We start from the raw sequence: 20,388 nt of genomic DNA, 5'->3' as shown, positions 1-20,388 counted from the left end.
GTAAGATTTTGGGTTTTCGGCACTTACAAGGATCGTTCAATAAATCCTTATAAAAGGATTTTTAAAAAGAAAAACAATCATTTTGGGTAGATTTAAAAAAAATCAACATAATCTCCCTTTAGATCGACACATTTTTCTCGGCGTTTTTCCAACTTTTATACGCCGTCCTAAACGTAGGATTTCAGAAGGTCCTCAAAATAGGCATCTACTTGCGCAATGACTTCCTCGTTCGATGTGAATCATTTTCTGTCAAACCATGGTTTCATGTTTGCAAATACAAAAAGGCCACTCAGGGCCAAATCTGGTGAATACGATGGATGTTGTAATAATTTAAATTTTAAATCAATAATTTTCGCCATCGAAACTTGTCTTGATGGAAGAGAACTCTTCTTTGCGAAATGAGGACGTTTTTTTTTTTTTCTTGATTTGTTGTCTCAACCAGTGTAATAATGACGCATAATACTCTACATTTATCGTTTGTCCTTTTTCCAAATAATTGATGTAGATGATTTTGCTCGCTCCCCCAAAAACTTGGCCATCACCTTGCCGGCAGATTTCATCGTCTTTGCTTTCTTCGGAGCTGGATCAATTTAAAAACTCACTGTTTCGACTGTTCCTTTGTTTCTGGAGTGTAGTCGTTTATCCATGTCTCGTCCATTATTATATATCGACGCAGAAGCGCGTCGGAATTGCGACGAAAAATCGCCAAACCAGCCTTCGAATCGATCACACGATTGCGTTTGTTCTCCACTTAGAGCCACGCGGCACCCATCTTGCCAAGATCGTTTTCAAACTCAACTTTTCGTGCAAGATTGAAAACAGTATCTTGTGATATGCCTGTGGTCTCAAATATTTCTCGCACTTCGATTCGTCGATCACTCAAAACCATATCGTGGATTATGTCAATCATTTCGGCGGAAGTCACTTCCATTAGACGTCCGTAACGATGTTCATTATTTGTGGATATACGGCCACGTTTAAACTCCTTTACCCAATCGTAAACAATTGCCATTGATCTCTTTCGGTGTTAAACCTTTTAAATAGAAGTGTTCAATACCCGCACGAAACTCATTTCTTTTCATTTTTGTAAATAAAGAAAATTTTGTTTCTTCAATCGACTATGACAATGAAACTACTTAACGAATATAGCCGAAACTTTAACAACAATCTAGTGAGGAATGACGCTTACTAAAAGCAAACTTTTTTCGATACTACGACTGTCATCTTCCGAATTTTCTAAGAACATATTAAACGACCCTCGTACCATAAATAATAGTCCATTTTCTCCCCCTCCATCCTCAATGATGTACCCTTCTTCTAATATTTGGCTTACAAGAAGGGTACATCATTTAGCAATTGAAAATTCAGCCTACTATCTGAAGAAAAAATAATAATAATATTGCAGGACCCACTTGTGAGTATTCAATTTGTTGTAAGAGATTTGAGCTAACATTATAATGTTTACATATATTGTTTACAAAAATTGCAAACAAAGCCTTAATTTTAGTTACGACCACGAGAATTTACTTAAGATTTATCTTTTATGTATTGTAGAATAGATTAGTAAGATAGATTTAATTTAAAACTAAGGAAAAACTTTCAGACGTTGGCCTATTTTTCGACCGTAAATATCACTGCAAACTCCTATTTACCACCTGTTTTGCAGCTTACCTCTCGAATTGTAGGATTCTATGTTCTCCATATTATATAAAAGATACAATCATTTTGGTAGGCAAAATTCCGCCAGTTTTACTGGAAATGCTTAGGGTAAAGAAACGGATTTTTTTTTTTTTTTTTTTTACGCTTTTATCATTCGTTTCTAGTAAATCTCCAAATAGAAATGCAAGTAAACAAAACGTAGAGTTCAGAAAATTTATTTTGATTCATTTGGCTTATAATTAATTCTATATCGGGTAAAAATTTGTAAAGAGAGAACTAATATACCTTAAATACCAATAAGAGGGGTGAGTCTACGGAAGGGCTACTTGTATAAAATTGACAAAAAGTGCTTAAATTGCGTCACAAGAAATTATTCATGAATTGTTTCAACAATTCCTGCTACTGGCCTCGTCAACAGAATGATTGGGTCTCATATTAGAAGCACATATTTACCTTCATATAAACTCTTCTTTCACTTCTGTAGTCCAAGGGTAGATAAAGTTGAATTCAAAATCCCTCACGAGGTATTTCTCTCTTTACTCCTGTGTTTCAACTTGTAAATTATTCATTGTAGCTTTGGAAAATTCAAGATTACTAATAAAACTCCAACTAACCAAAACAGTATATATATTTTAAGATTATATATTTGTGTTACAGTTTCGGCTATGTAACATAGCCTTCCTCAGACACTAAAATATATGGAGTTTTATTAGTAATCCTGTGTTTCGTGCACCGAAATTTTTGTTACATAGATTTCCGGTTTTATTTATTTTTTTTAACAAGAAAGTTAGAAAAACCAAAAATGGATCAAAAGATTACGATCTTGGCAAATAATTAGTTTTTGGATCAGGGGCCCCAAAATTTTTGAACGGCCTCTAAATTGAGTTTTCGTATTATCTACGGAATAAGCACATCATACTAAGTTAAGTGATAGTTTGGGTTTGGCTACACTGTATGTAATTCTCCAGATATAAGGCGTACAAGAAAATTTTCGATTGAAATATATTGGATCTTTTGATCCGAAAACACTCTTTCACTAGGAGTAACATTCCAAAATTAAAGTAAATTAGTTTAAGATTTATAAATTCATCGTAATGTAGAGTTTTCAAGAAGTGACCCGTGAGTTTACGAGAGACTCACTGCTGTCGATAAAGACAGTAGCGAGAATTATCGAAACAGTTCAAGGCAAACTTCATGTGTCGCAATTTAAATTCTTGTGTCGTAATTTCTCAATTCTTATCGTTTCGCAGGAGACGGATGGTACATGCAAAAGAAAGACGTAAAATATTGAAACTTGTAGGAGGACAGAAGGGAACTGAAAAATCCAGGCGTACGATATTTATCACTATCAATCTTAGGATATCTGTAGTCATAGACTCGAATGCTTGACCTGTGAGTTACTGTCCTATTATGATCATAGATAAGGCTGTGAACTACTTTACAGAGTTCCTACTCGAGAATAGGAATCATATATTAGATGTCTTTTTCTGAATACTTAAAACTGAAAGTAGTAGGTTGTAAAGTTATCTTCCGTTTCTGCAATACTTCGAAGGAAAATATAAAGGAGAGGAGTGAAGGGGTGAAAGTGATGACATGAGGATTCATATGTCCTTATGAGCATGAGTTTATTTGATTCTCCATATGCACAAGCTTCTTTTGATCCTTATGAACCTAAGTTTCTTTGATCCACATGTACATAAGTTTCTTTGATTCTCATGTACATAAGTTTCTTTGATCCTCATATGTATAAGTTTCTTTGATCCTCTGTATGCATAAGTTTCTTTGATCCTACATGTGCATTTTATTTTCTCAAAATCCATGTGCATAAAGTTTTTTGATCTTCATGATCACAAATTTCTTTTATCCACCATGACCACATGTTTCTTGGATACCCCATAAGCCTATTTCTTTGATCCTCCATTCACACAAGTTTGATTTTCCATGGACACAAGTTTCGTTATTTCTTCATCAGCGTAAGTTTCTTTGATCTTCCATGAACATAAATTGCTTTGATCTTCCATGAATATAAGTTGCGTTGATCTTCCATAAGTTGCATTGATTTTCCATGAGCATAAGTTGCCTTAATCTTCTATGAGCGAGCTCCTTTGTGGCTATGCGATTAGCGTGGGAGACCCGGGTTCGATTCTCGAAGAGAGTTCATGTGGTTCGGATTCCACGTTAATGAGTAGGTCCCGTTTCATATACCCTTGCTGCTGAAAGAGACGTTAAACTCAAAATCAATTCAACCCAACTCTTTTATGAGCATAAGTTGCTTTGATCTTCCATGAGCATAACTTTCTTTGATCCTCCATGTTCACAAATTTCTTTGATCTTTTATGAGCTTGTTTCTTTGATCATCCATGAGCATGAATTTCTTTGATCCTCGATGCACACAAGTTTCTTTGATCCTCAATGTGCACAAATTTCTTTGATCCTCGATATGTACAAGTTTCTTTAATCTCGTGAACATTAAGTTTTTCTTTGATCGGACATTGAGCAGCTTCTCGAGTTTTGTACATCCTGAGATTTTTTTTTTTTCTATTCAAATCATACAGAGGACAATTTCAGGGACTCACATACACCAAAGCCATCTATCAAGGTCGCAGGTTCAAATCCAGATGAATCTTCAGTGTCGTTATCTAATGTGCTGTGTCTCATTCTTGTTCATTACGTTGTAAATTTCGAACAGCTTAAAGTTCACTTCTCACGAAGACAGTCACAAACAAAGCATGACGTTAGTAAAACATTAGCGGCACAAGTTTGTTTCCCATAATACAAGCAATAACTGTGTTGGTTATCAATAGTTCTGCAATTAAGTAATATGCGTTGATACATGATTGATAACTAATATAAAACGTTTATAATTGTTATCTATTTTGAGTACTTTATTTCTGTAGGTGGTTGTGAGAAAACATCTCATGACATATTTAGCATATTCATTGACATCTTTTATGTACACACAGTTTCACATGTGAAACGAAACTGTTTTCTTCTCAGAAATATTAATTTTTATTTATACAGTTTGTGGAGGCAGATATTCTAATTTTTACAACAGTTATCACTTATTTTGGCTTTGAAACTAAAACAATTTCGATTAAGGTAATGTAGACGGATACAAGAAGCAGCTTGGAGCCAGTGTTGCCAGATCTGAAGATTAAGAAGTAGCGAAGATGTGCTTCAAAAGTTGCGGGTTTGAACTATTTGTAGTCCAAATATAAAAATGAAGTTCGAAATATGTCAGGTGTTTGGGTTAGCAATAGCCTGGCCGCGATCGTAGCTCTGAGGTATTGGCGGTTATGTTAGTGCAAAGTCCGTACTACATGAGGGACAGTAGAACGACAGTATGCAATAAACTGAGCAGACCGCGATAGTATAAAATCACCTTTTTGATTTCCAAGGAAATAGATATTTGCTTCATCTATCAAAATTCATAGCTCGCAAGTAAAGAATTTACCAAATAAATTAAAGAAGTGAGAAACAACAGTGAGAAAGCGTACTGTAGACTTTTTTACTGTTGTTTCCCACTTCTTTAATTTATTTGGTAAATTCTTCACCTGCGACTTATGAATTTTGGGAGTTTTAGTTGTACTTTCCTCATTGTGTTAATATGGATAATACAGTGACATAATTAAGTTTGCAATGTACACGTTCACACAGCTCCGTTCAAGTACTAAGCTTAGGCATTAACTGAGACAGTAACATGCGAAATGATGCTGCAAGAGCGCGAACTCAACGAAAATCTAGTGTTGTCAGATCTGAAGATTAAAATGTCCTAAAGTAAGAATTGAACTAAACGACGCGACAAACATCTTGGCATTTGAAGGCGGCGCTCCAAGTTCCCTTTAAGATGCTGCTAGCAAATGAAAGGCCAGCGGTATGGCCACGTTTATTTTGTACACATCCACGTCTATCTCCTGTCACCTAATCGCTCTGTAGTTTTTTTGCTTAGCCATAGCCACACCCCTTTACCACTTGGCAACGTCGCGCCAGAGCTTGCGTTTTATTCGTTTAGCTGAAATGCCAAGAAGTTTGTCACAGGCTTTAGTATCGAACGCATTGGTGTTAGTAAAACTATTTTTTATTGCGAATGGACTATTTAACAAACAAAACTTATATAATATTAATGTTTTGGATTTTATATATGAAAATAAAGAAAAGTAGCTCATTCTTAAGAGTTACAGTCGTCAGTAGCCCAAAAAAGTAGCGTGTCGCCCAATTTGAAATTTTCGTAGCGAGGGCACTTAAAAAATCGCCCAATCCGCTACTTGTAGCCCAATCTGGCAACACTGCTCGGAGCTTCGTGGTATGTAAGACAATATTCAGTAGAATAGAAAATTCAAACGTGGGTGGTGAAATATAAGCGAGTTACTTAAGAATAACTGAATTATCTGAAAGGTTTGTTGAAGACAGATTAAGCCATTTACGTTGTCTTCAGTTGGCTGTTTTAATTGTTTTCGTTCCAAACTTTCGAACTACAAATGAAAACTGACACAACATTATACATAATGTCAAACATAATATAAAAGATTGTTCGTGTGTATGTGGTGTAACAATATGCATTTATTTCAGTACCTTGAACACAGGTAAGTTTGAGATGTGTGGTTGGATTCATTGAACAAACCATGGTTTGCTAAAAAAAAAAAATATAGTTTATTTGTACTTGAAAGGTGGAAAAAGTGGTTGAATGAATGCTACTAAACGTGTTATCTGCTGTATACTTCTTCTGGTGTATCACAAATAATCAATCCACAGCACTTTGGATATATTTGTAGTAAACATTTCTTTCTGGTGTGATTTTTTTTTTTTTTTTTTTTTAATAATTCCATGTATTGGTAGAAATAATATCAAGTGGTAAGATGAATATTTAAAACACTACATGTATCGTTACTAACCGTAATTGGAGGAATGCTTGCATGGCAAGGTATATCTTCTTCTTATAAGGGCACTGTTGTCTGCGCCTTGTTTATTAATTCATTACTCATATACAGAGAGTCCATAAAGTCCTGCAGAAAATTAAAACTCTTCAAACTTGAAAACTATTAAGTATACTAACATAAAATTTTTGTGTGCGCGTACAGTAATTTTCAAAGTTTTTTTGTTAATTCTCAAATCTCCAATTGTGCACCATTTACGTGCGAACACAAGTGCATCCTTTTTTTGAAACCGAGAATTTCATGCTGATGGTGCTCGTCGGAGATATTCAGAATATCTTATCCTTCAGGTTGTCCAGATTAGCTGATTTCTGGGCATACACCTGTCTTTCCATGTTCCCACAGCCAGCAATCTCAAGGTGCCATATCTGGTGATATTGCAGACCAAGTTGTGGTCTTCTTCGGCCAATCCATCTCTTCTCTGGAAATTGTTCATTGAGAAACTGCCGAACCTCAAGAGCAAAATGTGCAGGTACTCAATCTTGTTGCATATGGACCTCACTGATCATGCCAAATATCTCTGAAGTTCTGGCACAAGGAATGTCTGAAGCGTGTTCATATAGCTGTTTTTATTTAACGTGTCTTTCTCAATGAAAAGTGGGGGAAGGGGTACGGTGGCTCAGTGGTAGATTGCTTACCTCTGGTGCGTGGGGTCCGTAGTTCGATTCCCGGCAGAGTAAGTTTGTGGTGGGCAATGTCGTGTGCCTGGGTTTTCTCGGGGTACTCCGTTTCCTCCCACTTTCTCAATCCACCAATTCTTCCATCATCATTCACTTGCCTTAATCATAGTCTCCTTTAGTCTCCCCCCCCCCAAAAAAAAAAATAATAATATTGGGACGTTAAACTGAAAGATTTCATTTCATTTTTCATTTAAAAATTGGTCCAATGATGTCAATTGAAACTGCACATCACACATTGCCTTGGGGACTACCTCACTTACATACCTCAGATCCGTGCTGATTTTCAACCGTCCAAATTTCTGCCTGTTCACTTTCTCCGAAATCTGAGAACAGAATCCGGGACAGAAGGGCACCGTCACCTTCATTTACAAAATTCCATTCTCATACCACAGTCTTCGTCTATCAGATCGTGTACCCAATTTAATTTGTAGTATCGGACCTTCACTGTCATGCATACGATCTTTGTGTAACGTTGATTTTGCCATTCCTAGAATCAAGGATCTTTGTTTATACGATTCCATTGGACTCTGTTCCGCACTTTCCCTGCATTATATGATTACATCGTCACTTGCTCCTGGCCTTCCACTGTGTGGCAAATGAACACACTCCGTAGCGGTGAATTTTGTCATACCATTTCTTGGTACTTGTTACTGCTTGGAGGTAATTTCCAATACGTTGTTTGGAACCTTCTTCACACCGAAACGCAAGACTCTAATTCCACAAACCACGGCACTCGGTGTCTTTTCCTGTATGGATGTCACCGTGAGTCACGTGATCACCAGGGCAAGCGTTATAGAGTAGTGTCACTAGAACAAAACTTTAAGCTATTCTTTTCCTTATAAAATGATTCTATATTAATAAGCATAACGCTTAGAATGATATTGAGTTTTAGTTTCATGTACGACTTTGTGCAATCCCTGTATATTCGTTAAAGAACACGTGAAGAATCGTAATATTGTGTTTCTTTTTTTCTTTTTACGACTTCAGTACCGAATATTTACATTGCATTTTTTTTTAAAAAGAAAAAAAAATGCCTCGAATTACATATACAGTGATCCGTAAAGATGTGCAGAAGCTCTGGCAGGTGATTCGTGATATCAAAAGAAGACAAAAATCCTTTTGCATTTTATCGAATTCCATGTCGTGTACGAGTGACAAGGATGCCAACTTGGAATCGACAATCGAATCCTGACAATTGGAACTGAACAGAAAGATGTACACGAACTATATCCGTCTGCGCAACTTCCTAATGTACCATTTTGCTGATGTTCTTAGCCACATTTAACTAGTTTTGATGTTATGAATCACTTCCTGCAGTTTGTGCATATCTTTCTGTTCCGTTTTAATTGTCAGTGTTCGATTGTCGATTCCAAGTTGGCATCCCTGTCACTCGTACACGACATGGAATTCGGTAAAATGCAAGAGGATTTATATATATATATATATATATATATATATGTATGTATATCACGAATCACTTCCTAGAGCTTGTGCACACCTTTATGGTTCACCTTGTATATATTTCATAACTTCTTTCGATCGCTTGCTTGTGACCTTATCTTCGTATCAACGATACAAAGTACAAAATGTTATAATTCGTAATAAAAATGAATACAAAACTAATATAGTGTATGCATTTTTTGATTTTCCAGTGTTGATACGTTAACGTCAGAAAACTAGAAATCTAATGAAAGTACGATATCTTTAGCTACTTGTGTGAAAAATCTGGCTTCTTTCTGGCTTCTTAATACGATAAAAAGTCAGTGTGTCCTATTTTGGATAAATATTAATTGAGGTGTGCAAATGACTGTGTCATGAATTTATAATTTCTCAGTTATTATAATACGTAATATTCCTAATTATCTGTCTATCCCGTAGCTCCAACTGTGTAATTTTGTTTTACATGTATCATTTTACCCCTGTTACGGATCTGGCAAGGGATGCCACAAGATGGCACCAATATTGAGGCGCAGCTGCGAGACCGCCTCTTCACGCCCCGAGGGTATTTGTATAAAGTGTGGACCTAACACGTTATAGTGGTTACAGACATAACTCCATATCGTATTAAACTCGTTTATCAAGCTCGTTGTTTCTATATTTTCTTCTCTCAACTGATTGTATTCGTGTTTGGTGCTTATAGTTGCTGCAAAAGAAATCGATTACACTGCACTCGTTTTCACTGCTTTATTGCGCTTATTTGAGGAGAACTATGACGATTGTCCAACATTTCTCTTCGCATTGAAAATGCTTCCGATGATGAGGATGTTTCTGATTGAGTTTCATAAACTAAAGTGCCACGTCGATCTTAACCTCGATGCTGGCGCCATCTCGTCGAATCCCACACTTTTGGAACCCGATATCTCAGGAACGGTGCATCTGACCACTCTGGTTCCTTCACAGACGTGTTCTACGCATCGGAAGCTATCGATTGCAATCACATTCGGACAAATTCATTGGGAGACGAAATTTGAGCTAAACTTGCCCGCACTCTTTGTGTGTTGAGTTGAATTTCAGTTTAGCGTCCCTTTCAGCAGCGAGGCTATGTGAGACGTGGACCTACTGATTAACGTGGAATCCGAACCACATGAGCTTCCGCCGGGAATCGAACCCGGGTCTCCCGCGCCAAAGGCGCGTACGCTAACCGCTTAGCCACGGAGGAGCTCACTCTTTATGTGTATATCCAGTTCTTACTGTAATAGCAATTGTAGTATATGAATACACAAGAACCGTGAAGCCGGATTCAACAGCAGCCACGCTTTTATTTAAAAGAAACACCTACATACAAAGAATTTAATAATTTTTCACTTACCAATGCTGTAGATTCAAGAAGTCCGAATTTATAATCCACTCGTTACAATAGCACCAACCTCCGTTCTCACGGTAATTTTCGAAACGACAGAGTAAGGATATACACTACCTCACAGTAACACAGACTTTGAATAACTGATCGCGGCTCGATTTCTTGGTTGATAAAATTGGCAGCTACTGAAAGGTGAAAACAAACACTCATGAGTGACTCAGCAATTCCAAAACCACGGGATCTTGTTACAGAAGCGACAGCGCAATGCGATAATATCATAAATTACGAAAGTGATCTCAGATATCTTTGTGTTGTGTTCCAAATTGTTATTTTTCCTGGGTGAAGAAACTAGACCGTCAAGAATTCTATTCATGCCACTATAGTTTCGTTTCCCTTCTATATCCGCGATAGGAAGCATGTTGGATTTCAGCATTGTTTTTGCTTGCAGCAACGTTCCATACATGAGTGGCAACAATATTTCAATGAAACGCTCAAAGAGCTTAAAGTATGCAGACTGTTTACAAGAATATTAGTTATCGCACACGTTTTTCTATTTTTTTTCTCTTTCTCCTGATCTCATCTCTTTATTAAAATTTTCATTTGGCCCCTTTCGGGGCGACGATCGCCGCCCTAGCCACCTGGGCCAGTCCGGGCCTGGCGGAAGCTCATGTGGTTCGGATCTCCCATTAAGATGTAAGTCCACGTCTCACATAGCTTCGATGCTGGAAGGGACGATAACTAAAAATCAGATCAAATCAAAAGAAGCCAGAATGCCTTCTATCGAACACACATTAATTAACGTTTATAATTGACGTCCCGTGTAATGAGGTCATTATTACGTAGTTCTTGTATCACTAACCTCATCTGTATCATCCTGTATCTCAATCTATCCCTTAACTTTCGATTTCTAATTTCTGTTTGCCCTGATTCCTTTCAGATCAACAGAGCAGAAAAATAGACCACTCTTGTTGTTAGCTTAGTAACCTCACATAACCGGCTTTCGGGCATAAAAATAAAAATCACAAGCGATCGAAAGATAACAAGTACCACAAGAGGATTTGGATATTTTTCTTTTTTTTCTTTTTTCTTTTTTTTTTAATTCCTTTCACTACGAGTTTTCCACTTCGTATTACTATTTGTTTTAGCTCCGTGAGGGTTATCTTTTTTTATACCACTGAAACTCAAAAGGATAAGTCGGATCTAATATAAAAATGGATTGCAAAATTGTTCATAGCTACTCAGGTATTGGTAAACTGGAAATATACAATTCCTGTCATGAACATTTACAAGAAGTATTCGTTGAAGGTAATGTGTGCAGTGTGGAAATTTTATTTTTGCGATATATTTTTTTTAGAAGAAAAGATAAATTTTGATTTTGGTTCAAGCAAGTATTAAAATTCTGTAAAATAATTCCTGAAATCTTTGTGATCTTTCCGTTTTTCTCTGTTTTTATAGAATGTCCATTTTAACATTTCACGAAATTTTCAGATGTCCGTCATTTTTTCTTTCTTAATTCTAATGGTAGTTTTTTTTTTTTTTTTTTTTTTTTTTTTTTTTATCATTAAACCTCAAAATTACCGTAATACTCTCTAAGGTGATTTCATACACACTGATATTTCGTTTATCTGCAGAGGTTTTCGGAATACCACAAGAAAAAGAATATAAAGCTGTTGGAAAGGCCAACATATTAGTGTCTGGGAATGCGTGTCCAGAGTTAAGTGCTCTAATGCTCGAATATACACAGAATGAAGACAGAGTTCTCAAGAACCAGCGGTAACTGGTTCCTGTGCTCAGTATTGTTATTCATTCCACATGGATTCGGGAATTCTGTTTTCACTCAGTTCCGGACAAGCTTCTCCATAGTCAACTACGTAGGCTTTCCCTTCGGGCTTATAAATTTACTTTTCCTGGTATTTCGGAAAAAGTGTACACAAACAAAATATCAGCACGCACAAAAAATATTCCATAATGGATAATAAGGTAAGGGTGTTTTACTTCATACAACATACTCGGCGTGCTGCCCGATTAGAATTATTAAAACTTTTTTCTTTATCCCACTATTCTTAAAACGAAATGTGTACTTTTCAATTTGGTATGTATAACACTATTTTTAGGCTTGAAGAGATTAGAACCATTTAATCCAGGTATAAATTCGAGAGAATTTTTTAACATAAGTTCCCCTCTTATTATATTAAGATGACACTTGGATAGAATTTTTATAAGCTACCATTTTTTAAATTCTACGTACAGATTTCTGTAATTCCTAAATTTTTAGATTTCCAAGCTTTCGACTCTACCGTGGTGCCTTGGTCGCAGAGGTTAAAAGCAGGAAGAGAAAGAATAGAAACATCAAGGAATAAAAATGGAATGGACTTACAAAGGAAAGAGCTGTGTTACATAAAAAAAACACGTTGTCCATTGCGTGAGCAATCTCCAAATGAGATGAAGCGAACTAAAATATGGCGGAGTCACTTTGCACGCCTTTCCTGTTCCATGTTGGAAGGTGGCCAACTCATGTTATTTATTTTATTGCCATGTCAATGTTGTGAAAATTTTGTAATTACCGTCTCCCATTCATCACTCAACCATCCCTTATGTAGATTTTTTTTAATGAATAAATAAATTTTCAAAAACCAATCTCTCTACTTCATTTCTAGCTCCAAATAAAATTTTTGAATCTTCTACCCTGTGTTGCGTTTCTTCGAAATGTTTCCATAAATCTGTAACACCGGGTTTCCGCTTGGCAATAAAAATAAACCATGAGTTAGCAGCCTTCCAACATGGAGCAGGAAAGGCGCGCAAAGTGACTTCGCCATATTTTAGTTCGCTTCATCTCATTTGGAGATTGCTCACGCAATGGACAACGTGTTTTTTTATGTAACACAGCTCTTTCCTTTGTAAGTCCATTCCATTTTTATTCCTTGATGTTTCTATTCTTTCTCTTCCTGCTTTTAACCTCCGTGACCAAGGCTCCAGGGGAGAGTCGAAAGCTTGGAACTATAAAAATTCACCAATTACAGAAATCCATAAGTAGAATGATAGAATTCCTTGGCGTGGTTTTGCAATAACATTTTTTAGTTTAAGTACGATTGCAAAGACATTTTCGAACGATGTCCGAAATGAGATGGACATCATCTTTGCTAGCAATAGGACGTCAGGTATTTTTTTTTTTTTTTTTTTTCCACATCTGTGCAACTATAAGTTTTCATAATAAACAAACATTATTTCAGAGTTTTTGGTACGTACGTGTTTCTACAAGTAGTCCTTGTGAGATTTAAGCGTATGACTGCTACAAAGATAATGTAATATACCTGAGTAGACTTATTTTTAGATTTGAGAAAGAGTTAGTATAAAAATTTATAAGGTTTCAGTGTGTGCTGGTTGTTTTGATTACTTTTTAAATATTTTTGAATGTCTATTGGTTATGGGAAAAGTATTTATTTTAAGAAATATTTTTTTGCCATCACCTACCATTATTATTTTTCTTTCAAAGCTGTGAAGCTTGCTAGGAAGACTTCGACATCCTCTGCAGAAGGTAATTAGTTAAAAAAAAAAAGTCACCATTCTTTGTCTGGAGAGCATACTACCCCCATGTCGCTGTAAGTGGCTGCTTCTTTTCTGCTTGTGTTGTCCTCTTTTCTTCTGATTTTGTGTCGCATGGCCTGCAGCTCACGTGGATTCCCGTCTTTTGTCTGTTTATTATTAAAAATATATCTTTTAGTAATGTTCTTTAATTAATAGTAATATTGGGTTACAATATCTTGCATGTGTGTAAGAGGTTTCTCTTTTGTGTCATTGTGTGTGTGGGTATCCCCTTGTACAGAAAAGCTGGAACGTTGGTATTAAATTAAATGGACAGTATTTCCTGGTAACATTTTATTATTTCCAGATTATGCGGATTCAACTATTTTGCGAAAAAAAAAAAAAAAAAAGTAAACAACGAACAATGGGAAGAAGTCATCCAGGGTGCATAAAGTGACCGACCGAAGGAACTATCCCAGAATTCTCGTAGTAGAAGTGACGATAAAACCTCTGGTCAGTGTGACCGGCCGTGAGATCCGAATCTGTAGCAATTCCTCTACGGGGCGATTTTAACTACGAAATAATTAGGCCGCTATTGTAGACAAAGATAACATTCACATTACGTTTTAATTGACATGTGGATGTGTTAGTGCTTGATGTAGTTAAGATTCTTGCATTCGGGATGTAGGGAACGTCGAAACTTTAGGTTGGACGAAGAAGGAAAAGCAATATTGTACGTGGGTAGGTAACAAAAATCTTGATTATACTGATATAGGATAGAAGCCATTGTTGGCCTCTCTTTCCAAACCTTCGAGTTCCTTAAACAGTGAGGTATCGACACCCAATTGAGAAATTGTTTTAAGAAACGACCACGTTCCAACTTTTCTGTTCTTTTGTAGTAGTGTCAGGGGTTTGTGAGCTTTCTTTATTGCTGGTTGTGGTACTTGGTGGATATTTCCTTCTCTGCACTTCTTGTGAAACTGAATGCAACTATTAGTAATTACAGTTGTGCTCGTGTGAATGTGTGAAAATAAGTGGAAACGTGTGTGTGTGGGTGTGTGTTTATTTATTTATTTATTTATTTATTTTTCATTTTAGAGTGTTTTCTTCAATTTTGACTAAGAGTATAGCTGATACAGTGATATTACATCCATAGTTTAAGTAGTAGCAACTTCTCATTGAGGTTTCCTTGAATGTTTTTGAAATTTAAGTTTCTTTTTGTGATAATAACATGTTGAAACCAGTGAGAATAAAAGTTACCGTTCAACCACGTAAGTTTATTTACAATTTATTCAATAGTTTTCGCTCATTTTGAACATAATGAAATAACACCGCACACTGAGAGTCAGAAACGTTGTGTTTACTTATTGTGGGCAACTTCGTTCTGTCCTGGAAACGAAAAGTCCAAGTCTGAGTAGAAGAGATAAGTGAGATCTGGAGGAGGGAGGAAAACACCGTGGCTCAGTGGTAGAGTGCTTACCTCTGGCACGTGGGGTCTCTGGTTCGATCCCCAGCCAAGTAAGTTTGTGGTGGACAACATCGTGTCTGTGGGTTTTCTCGGGGTTCTCCCATTTTTTTCATTCCATCAATTCTTCTATCATCATTCACTTGCTTTAATTATCGTCTCCCTTAGCCTAACAGGCACAAACATGGGACGTTAAACGCAATGATTACATTAGATCTCGGGTAGCAGAAAATGATACTGCGGTCGCGTTTACAGTAAAATATATTCTGGAACGTACACATAAGAAATATTTCCGTATCCATCGTACAGTCCTGATATGAGCCCACGAAAAGTTTATTTGTTTACAAAGCAAAATAAACGACATCGTAAAAAAAAAAAAAAAAAACTCAGTAACATCTCTAATCTAGTGGCTCGAATAGTCAGACGCATTAACAGTTAAAGTACGTTCATGAGAACAAATGACCGCTCTGACAAAGAAACGAGCTTACCTTGGTGATCTATAAATCTGTTTTCTCTTTTAAGAGAAAGTTCAAGGGTACGAAATGTTTTAAATGTGTCTGGTATAACTAAGCAAACTACAGATTCGTAGTAAAAGAGATTTGGAGTAAATATAGTCTTAATTTTTATGTAACATGTAACAGCGTGGCTCTTCGATCACTTCATTTCCATCGAAAACAAATTGAGTTTGAAATTAAATAAATAATCTCGGGTAGTCAGGAAAAAGAATCACGCACTAGAAGTTTCAATTTCGCCCGGTAGGTGTCAACAGCTGGAGGATGTTTGCTGCCATCTAACGGCGAGATGTTTAACTTTTACCACTTTCGTTTCAATAGTAGAAAATATGTTGATAGCTACCGTTAACGTCATAGTTACCTGCGAAAATACTTAATGGATAGATTCAATAAACGATGCGAGAGAAAGAATTTAAAAATTCGCTTTCGTTCAGTAGTTATCGTGCGCTAACGGACAGACGTAAGTCACCGTTGTCGTTAAAATGTTAACGGATTGACTCTATTAACGAACTCGGCTGAGATAATTCCGTGTGCGTGGGTTTTCTCGAGGTTCTTCCGTTTTCTCCCACTTTCTTCATTCCACCATTTCACTCATTTCTCATCATCGTCTCCTTTAGCCTACCCGGCATAACTGTGGGACATAACACTTATAAAGATTTCATTTCATTTTCGGCTGAGATAATTCAAGAAACAAAAGCACGTATCCTTTTGTTATAGGCAAACATCATTTCTTTATTACTGTACAGGTTGCATAGAAGCTAGGGAATAGTTCTCTTTTAAATGGGATTGAATAGCCAGCATTATTCACCGTTACCCGAGGTTGTGTTAACCGAATGACTTCATTAACGAAGTTGGCCGAGATAATATCTTTAGCTGTCTATTGCAACAAACAGAATTTTTAAAAAAATCGATATTTTTCAAGGGTTACTTTGTGTAGTAACGGACGGACGTAAGTCGCCTTTACTCGTTAAGTTATTAACGAATTGTTTCCATTAACGAGCTCCGCCGTGATAATTGGTGTAGTTACCTGTTGCAAATAACATAATTTTAAGAACATGTAGATTGTCACGGTTAAAGTCGCCGTTATTTGATAATCCGTTAACGAATGAACTCCGTCAACAAGCTCGGCCAAGCTGGCTCTATCTACGTATTCCGAAAATAGAATTAGGTACGAGCGATTTCCGGTGGGGCACTCGATCGAAAAAGTGTAAATGTTTTTCAGGCCGGCCATCCTGAGACCTGTTTGAAAATACGTAAGTTATTAGCACAACCTCTCACGAATATAGAAGGTTAATAAAAAGTTAATAGAGTTAATAGAGCAGGAAATTTGAAATGAGTAAAATTTGTAATATTTTATTACAATAATCTAAAATTAATTACAAAAGTAGGTAATAATATTCTAAATTTGAACTAAAGTTGTAACAATGATATTTACATATTTGAAAAATAAATGCTAACAGTATTCCAATTAAAATTGTGCAGCAGTGATTTAGAACAATTAACCAACTTACTTAACTTTGATTATAAATGTAGTTAATCGTCTTTGAAATAAAATAAAACAGGATGGATCTTCAGATTTAACTTGTTTAAGGTATCTTGGTGTACACCTAGAATTTCAGATGCGGTTGTAGAAATCCTTTATCTGGAGTGGTACAGAAAAGATACAGTCTTACAAAGATATCAGGATTTTACTTGTTCAATTATATTCTTAAAATAAGTAAGTTATTTTAATTGTGAACATTATCATGTTATTTACTGTAGTAAACCAAATTCCCCCTATCAACAAGGGCTCCTTTCATATTTTTATGTACAAAAATAACTAAGTAACTCTGTTGCCTATGGAACCTGAAGATTTAACGCCCCGTTCATAATAGCTCTCCATTGATTTCTGTCCTTAGCCAACTGGATCTAATTTCTACTTTGAATTCCTATTTCTGCGAGATCCATCTTAATATTGTCGTCCGATTTGCGCCTAGGTCTTCCTAATGGTCGTTTTCCGATTTGACTTTCAGTTAAAACTTTGAAAGCGTTCCTACTTTGTTCCATTCTGGCTACATGACCTGCCCAGTTGAGTCTCCTACATTTGGTGACCCTAACAGTGTTTGGTATACAGTATGAATTATGCAGTTCCTCGTTATGAAGTTTCCGCTGTTTCCTATTCCCGATCGCTCTTGGGTCCTAATATTCGACTCATGATTTTATTGTCAAATACTTTGCGTTCTTCCCTCAGAGTAAGCGACCATGTTTCGCAACCATACAGTATAACAGGCATGATTATCGTTTTACATATTTTAAGCTTCAAATTCCTCGACAGAATTCGCGACCACTAAAGATTTTGAAGTGAATGACACGAATTTCTTGCTTTCGGTCTACATTTAATTTCTTCGTTGATATAGTTTTCATCTGTTAAAATTGATCCTAGATATTTGAAAGTATCCATTTTGTCGAAAGTATTTGATATCAATATGTAAAAATACTGATTCTATTATGTGAATAATCTTTAGAAGTAAATTCCCTTGAAAAGAAGTAATTTTTTGATCCGTAATGGAAGAATTACTGGGATAACGGAATCAGTAGTTATGAATATATGTAACATTGAAGGTGTCCTTGTCGACAAAGAGAATTTGGATTACCACACTATGTGATCACATTCAAAATAGTTGAGAGTTTTCATTTTTACATTCCGCATAAATCAGCAAATAGAATCTTGAGATTTTCAAAAATGTTGAAATGTAACAGACCCAGTAACCTGTTTATTTACTCCAGATAAAGAATTTCCATAACCGCATCTGAAATTGTGTGCGCAGAGCAAGATACTACCCAATTTGTTGGATCACTTACAGGTAGTTTATACGAATCGTGAGGTTTCAACTTAGTTTGATTATTGCAATGATGGGATTTCCTTTTCTTATTTATAGACGTAAGGGAATGTTGTTTTAGGGGTTTTAGCAGTCGAGAGAAAAGGAAAAAAAACTTTTATGCTGAAATATATGTGCACTGGAACGCTAGTTATTATTCACATGTGCAAAATTCTCGTATATTTTCAATGTATAGCTTAAATTTTAAAATCATTTAATAAAATTTCCCTCGATTTCCCTCGCTGCTACATATATATCATTAGCATACGCTCACATGAGTGCGAGACGCGGGTTCGATTCCCAATAGAATCTCATGTGGTTCTGATCCCACGTTAAAGCTTTAGGTCCAAGTCGCGTAGCTTGATTCTGAAAAGGGAGGTGAAGCCCATACTAACCTAAGTTCATCGTGTTACCTTCTCAATGTAGTGGAATCCATATTCCATATTGTGTGATTTTTCACGAGCATATCGCACCTCCAGAGTAAGACTGTCGAATCCCTGAAGTGTCAATTTTACAGGTAAGAAGGAAATAATAATAATAAAAAGTTGTATTTAAAGAAAATTGATTAGCTTTTGTGCTTTGGAGGATTGTAACTTTTTTTCAATATGTACGAGATATGATCAAAATATAGGGCCAATAATTTTATTAGAAACAAAGTTATAAGTTTACATGGCATTTGATTTAATTTCCTTCAAAGTACAGTCCTCGGGTAGAAATTTACTTTTCCCAACGTTGAATCCATGTCTGGAAGCATTTCTGGAAGCCTTCTTTTGGAAGGGCGTTCAGCTGTTCTGTTATATCCTCTCAAATGTCACGAATGATGTCCAAAGGTTTTCCTTTAAGCACGGTTTTTAATTTTAGGGAAAAGACATAAGTCGCGTCATGTTGTATCTGAAGAGTACGGTGGATGTGGACAGACAAGCATATTTTTTCGGCCAAAAACGGTTCGTTAGTCAAAAGTCACACGAATTTCACACTCATTCTTATTACTTCAAAATGGGTAGTTAAAATGCTTTGTACGGACCAAATGTTTAGTTCTTTGGAAAGCTCTGGAATAGTTATTCGCCTGTTTGAATAAACAGTTTTTACCACGTTTTGCATCTTTTCTCCTGCTTTTGATTTTGATTGACGTTTCGAATGTTGCTCGTCTTATACTGGATCATTTCCGCTTTTCAATTGCTCATACCACTTGTAAACAGTCTTCAGAGCTAGAGCATTATCGCCATACGCCAGTTTCAACATTTCATGATTTGGACACTTTTTTCGCAATATAACTTGAAGTTCACTTGTTCAAAATCCATGATGCGCGACAGACACGGTAATCACAACCTCAGTCTAGCGACTCTGGATGCTAACTGACAAGTCAGAACATGTTCCAACTTGACGCTGCCTGTCTCAACGGATCACGCTATTGGACAATTTATATCAAATGGTTGGAGCGTCAGCAGTTGCTGCTAAAAAAAAAATTCAGTTACCATATTTTTTGATCACACCTTGTATAGTATTAATTATTGTAGAGAAAACCTTTCTTAAATACATATACATTACATTTATTGCACATTATAAAAATAATAGCAATTTAAAACCTATTTCGTGTTACAAGTCTTACTCTGGGGTGCGATATTAATCAAGGTGCCTAATTGAATAAGATCTGTCAGTCTGCTGGACTCTTCAAATCGAAGATAGATCCACTTTGAGCTTTAAAATATCCAGACGAGTATGCTTGACCGGAGTTACTTTGTCAAAACGTTTGGCTCTGGTCTTTCTAGATGAATAGTAAATAATTAATAAGTGACGTCAGTTTTCTGAATAGAAAAATCTTACAAAACACGTCCATTTTTTAAACTACTAGCTGAACCTGCGCTCTCTATACAGCGTATCATTCACATATCAGCATGAATCTCATTGTCATTCCTCACAACATCTGTACATGCCCCTTTACAGGCACAAGTGAAAGACGT

General features: G+C 36.2%; 1 protein-coding gene across 6 annotated transcripts in view; it reads left to right on the top strand.

Moving 5' to 3' along the window:
• Window positions 1–20,388, top strand: part of MESK2 (misexpression suppressor of KSR 2) — a 261,034-nt gene that overhangs the window by 229,303 nt on the left and 11,343 nt on the right. For 4 of the 6 annotated variants that reach the window (XM_081743534.1, XM_081743531.1, XM_081743533.1 and 1 more), the window contains one exon: window positions 13,564–13,605. The exons of 1 other annotated variant lie outside the window; for it this stretch is intronic. In XM_081743534.1, coding sequence (XP_081599660.1) covers window positions 13,564–13,605 — 42 coding nt within the window. Of the gene's footprint in view, window positions 1–13,563; window positions 13,670–20,388 lie in introns of all 6 variants that reach the window. One more of the 6 variants, XR_014128807.1, reaches the window with a different exon arrangement.

Source organism: Thermobia domestica, chromosome 17 (genome assembly GCF_964235325.1).
Source record: "Thermobia domestica chromosome 17, izTheDome1.hap1.1, whole genome shotgun sequence".
Taxonomy (NCBI): Eukaryota; Metazoa; Arthropoda; class Insecta; order Zygentoma; family Lepismatidae; genus Thermobia; species Thermobia domestica.
The sequence above is the reverse complement of the archived record's forward strand: the minus strand, read 5'-3'. Positions and strand labels throughout refer to the sequence as shown.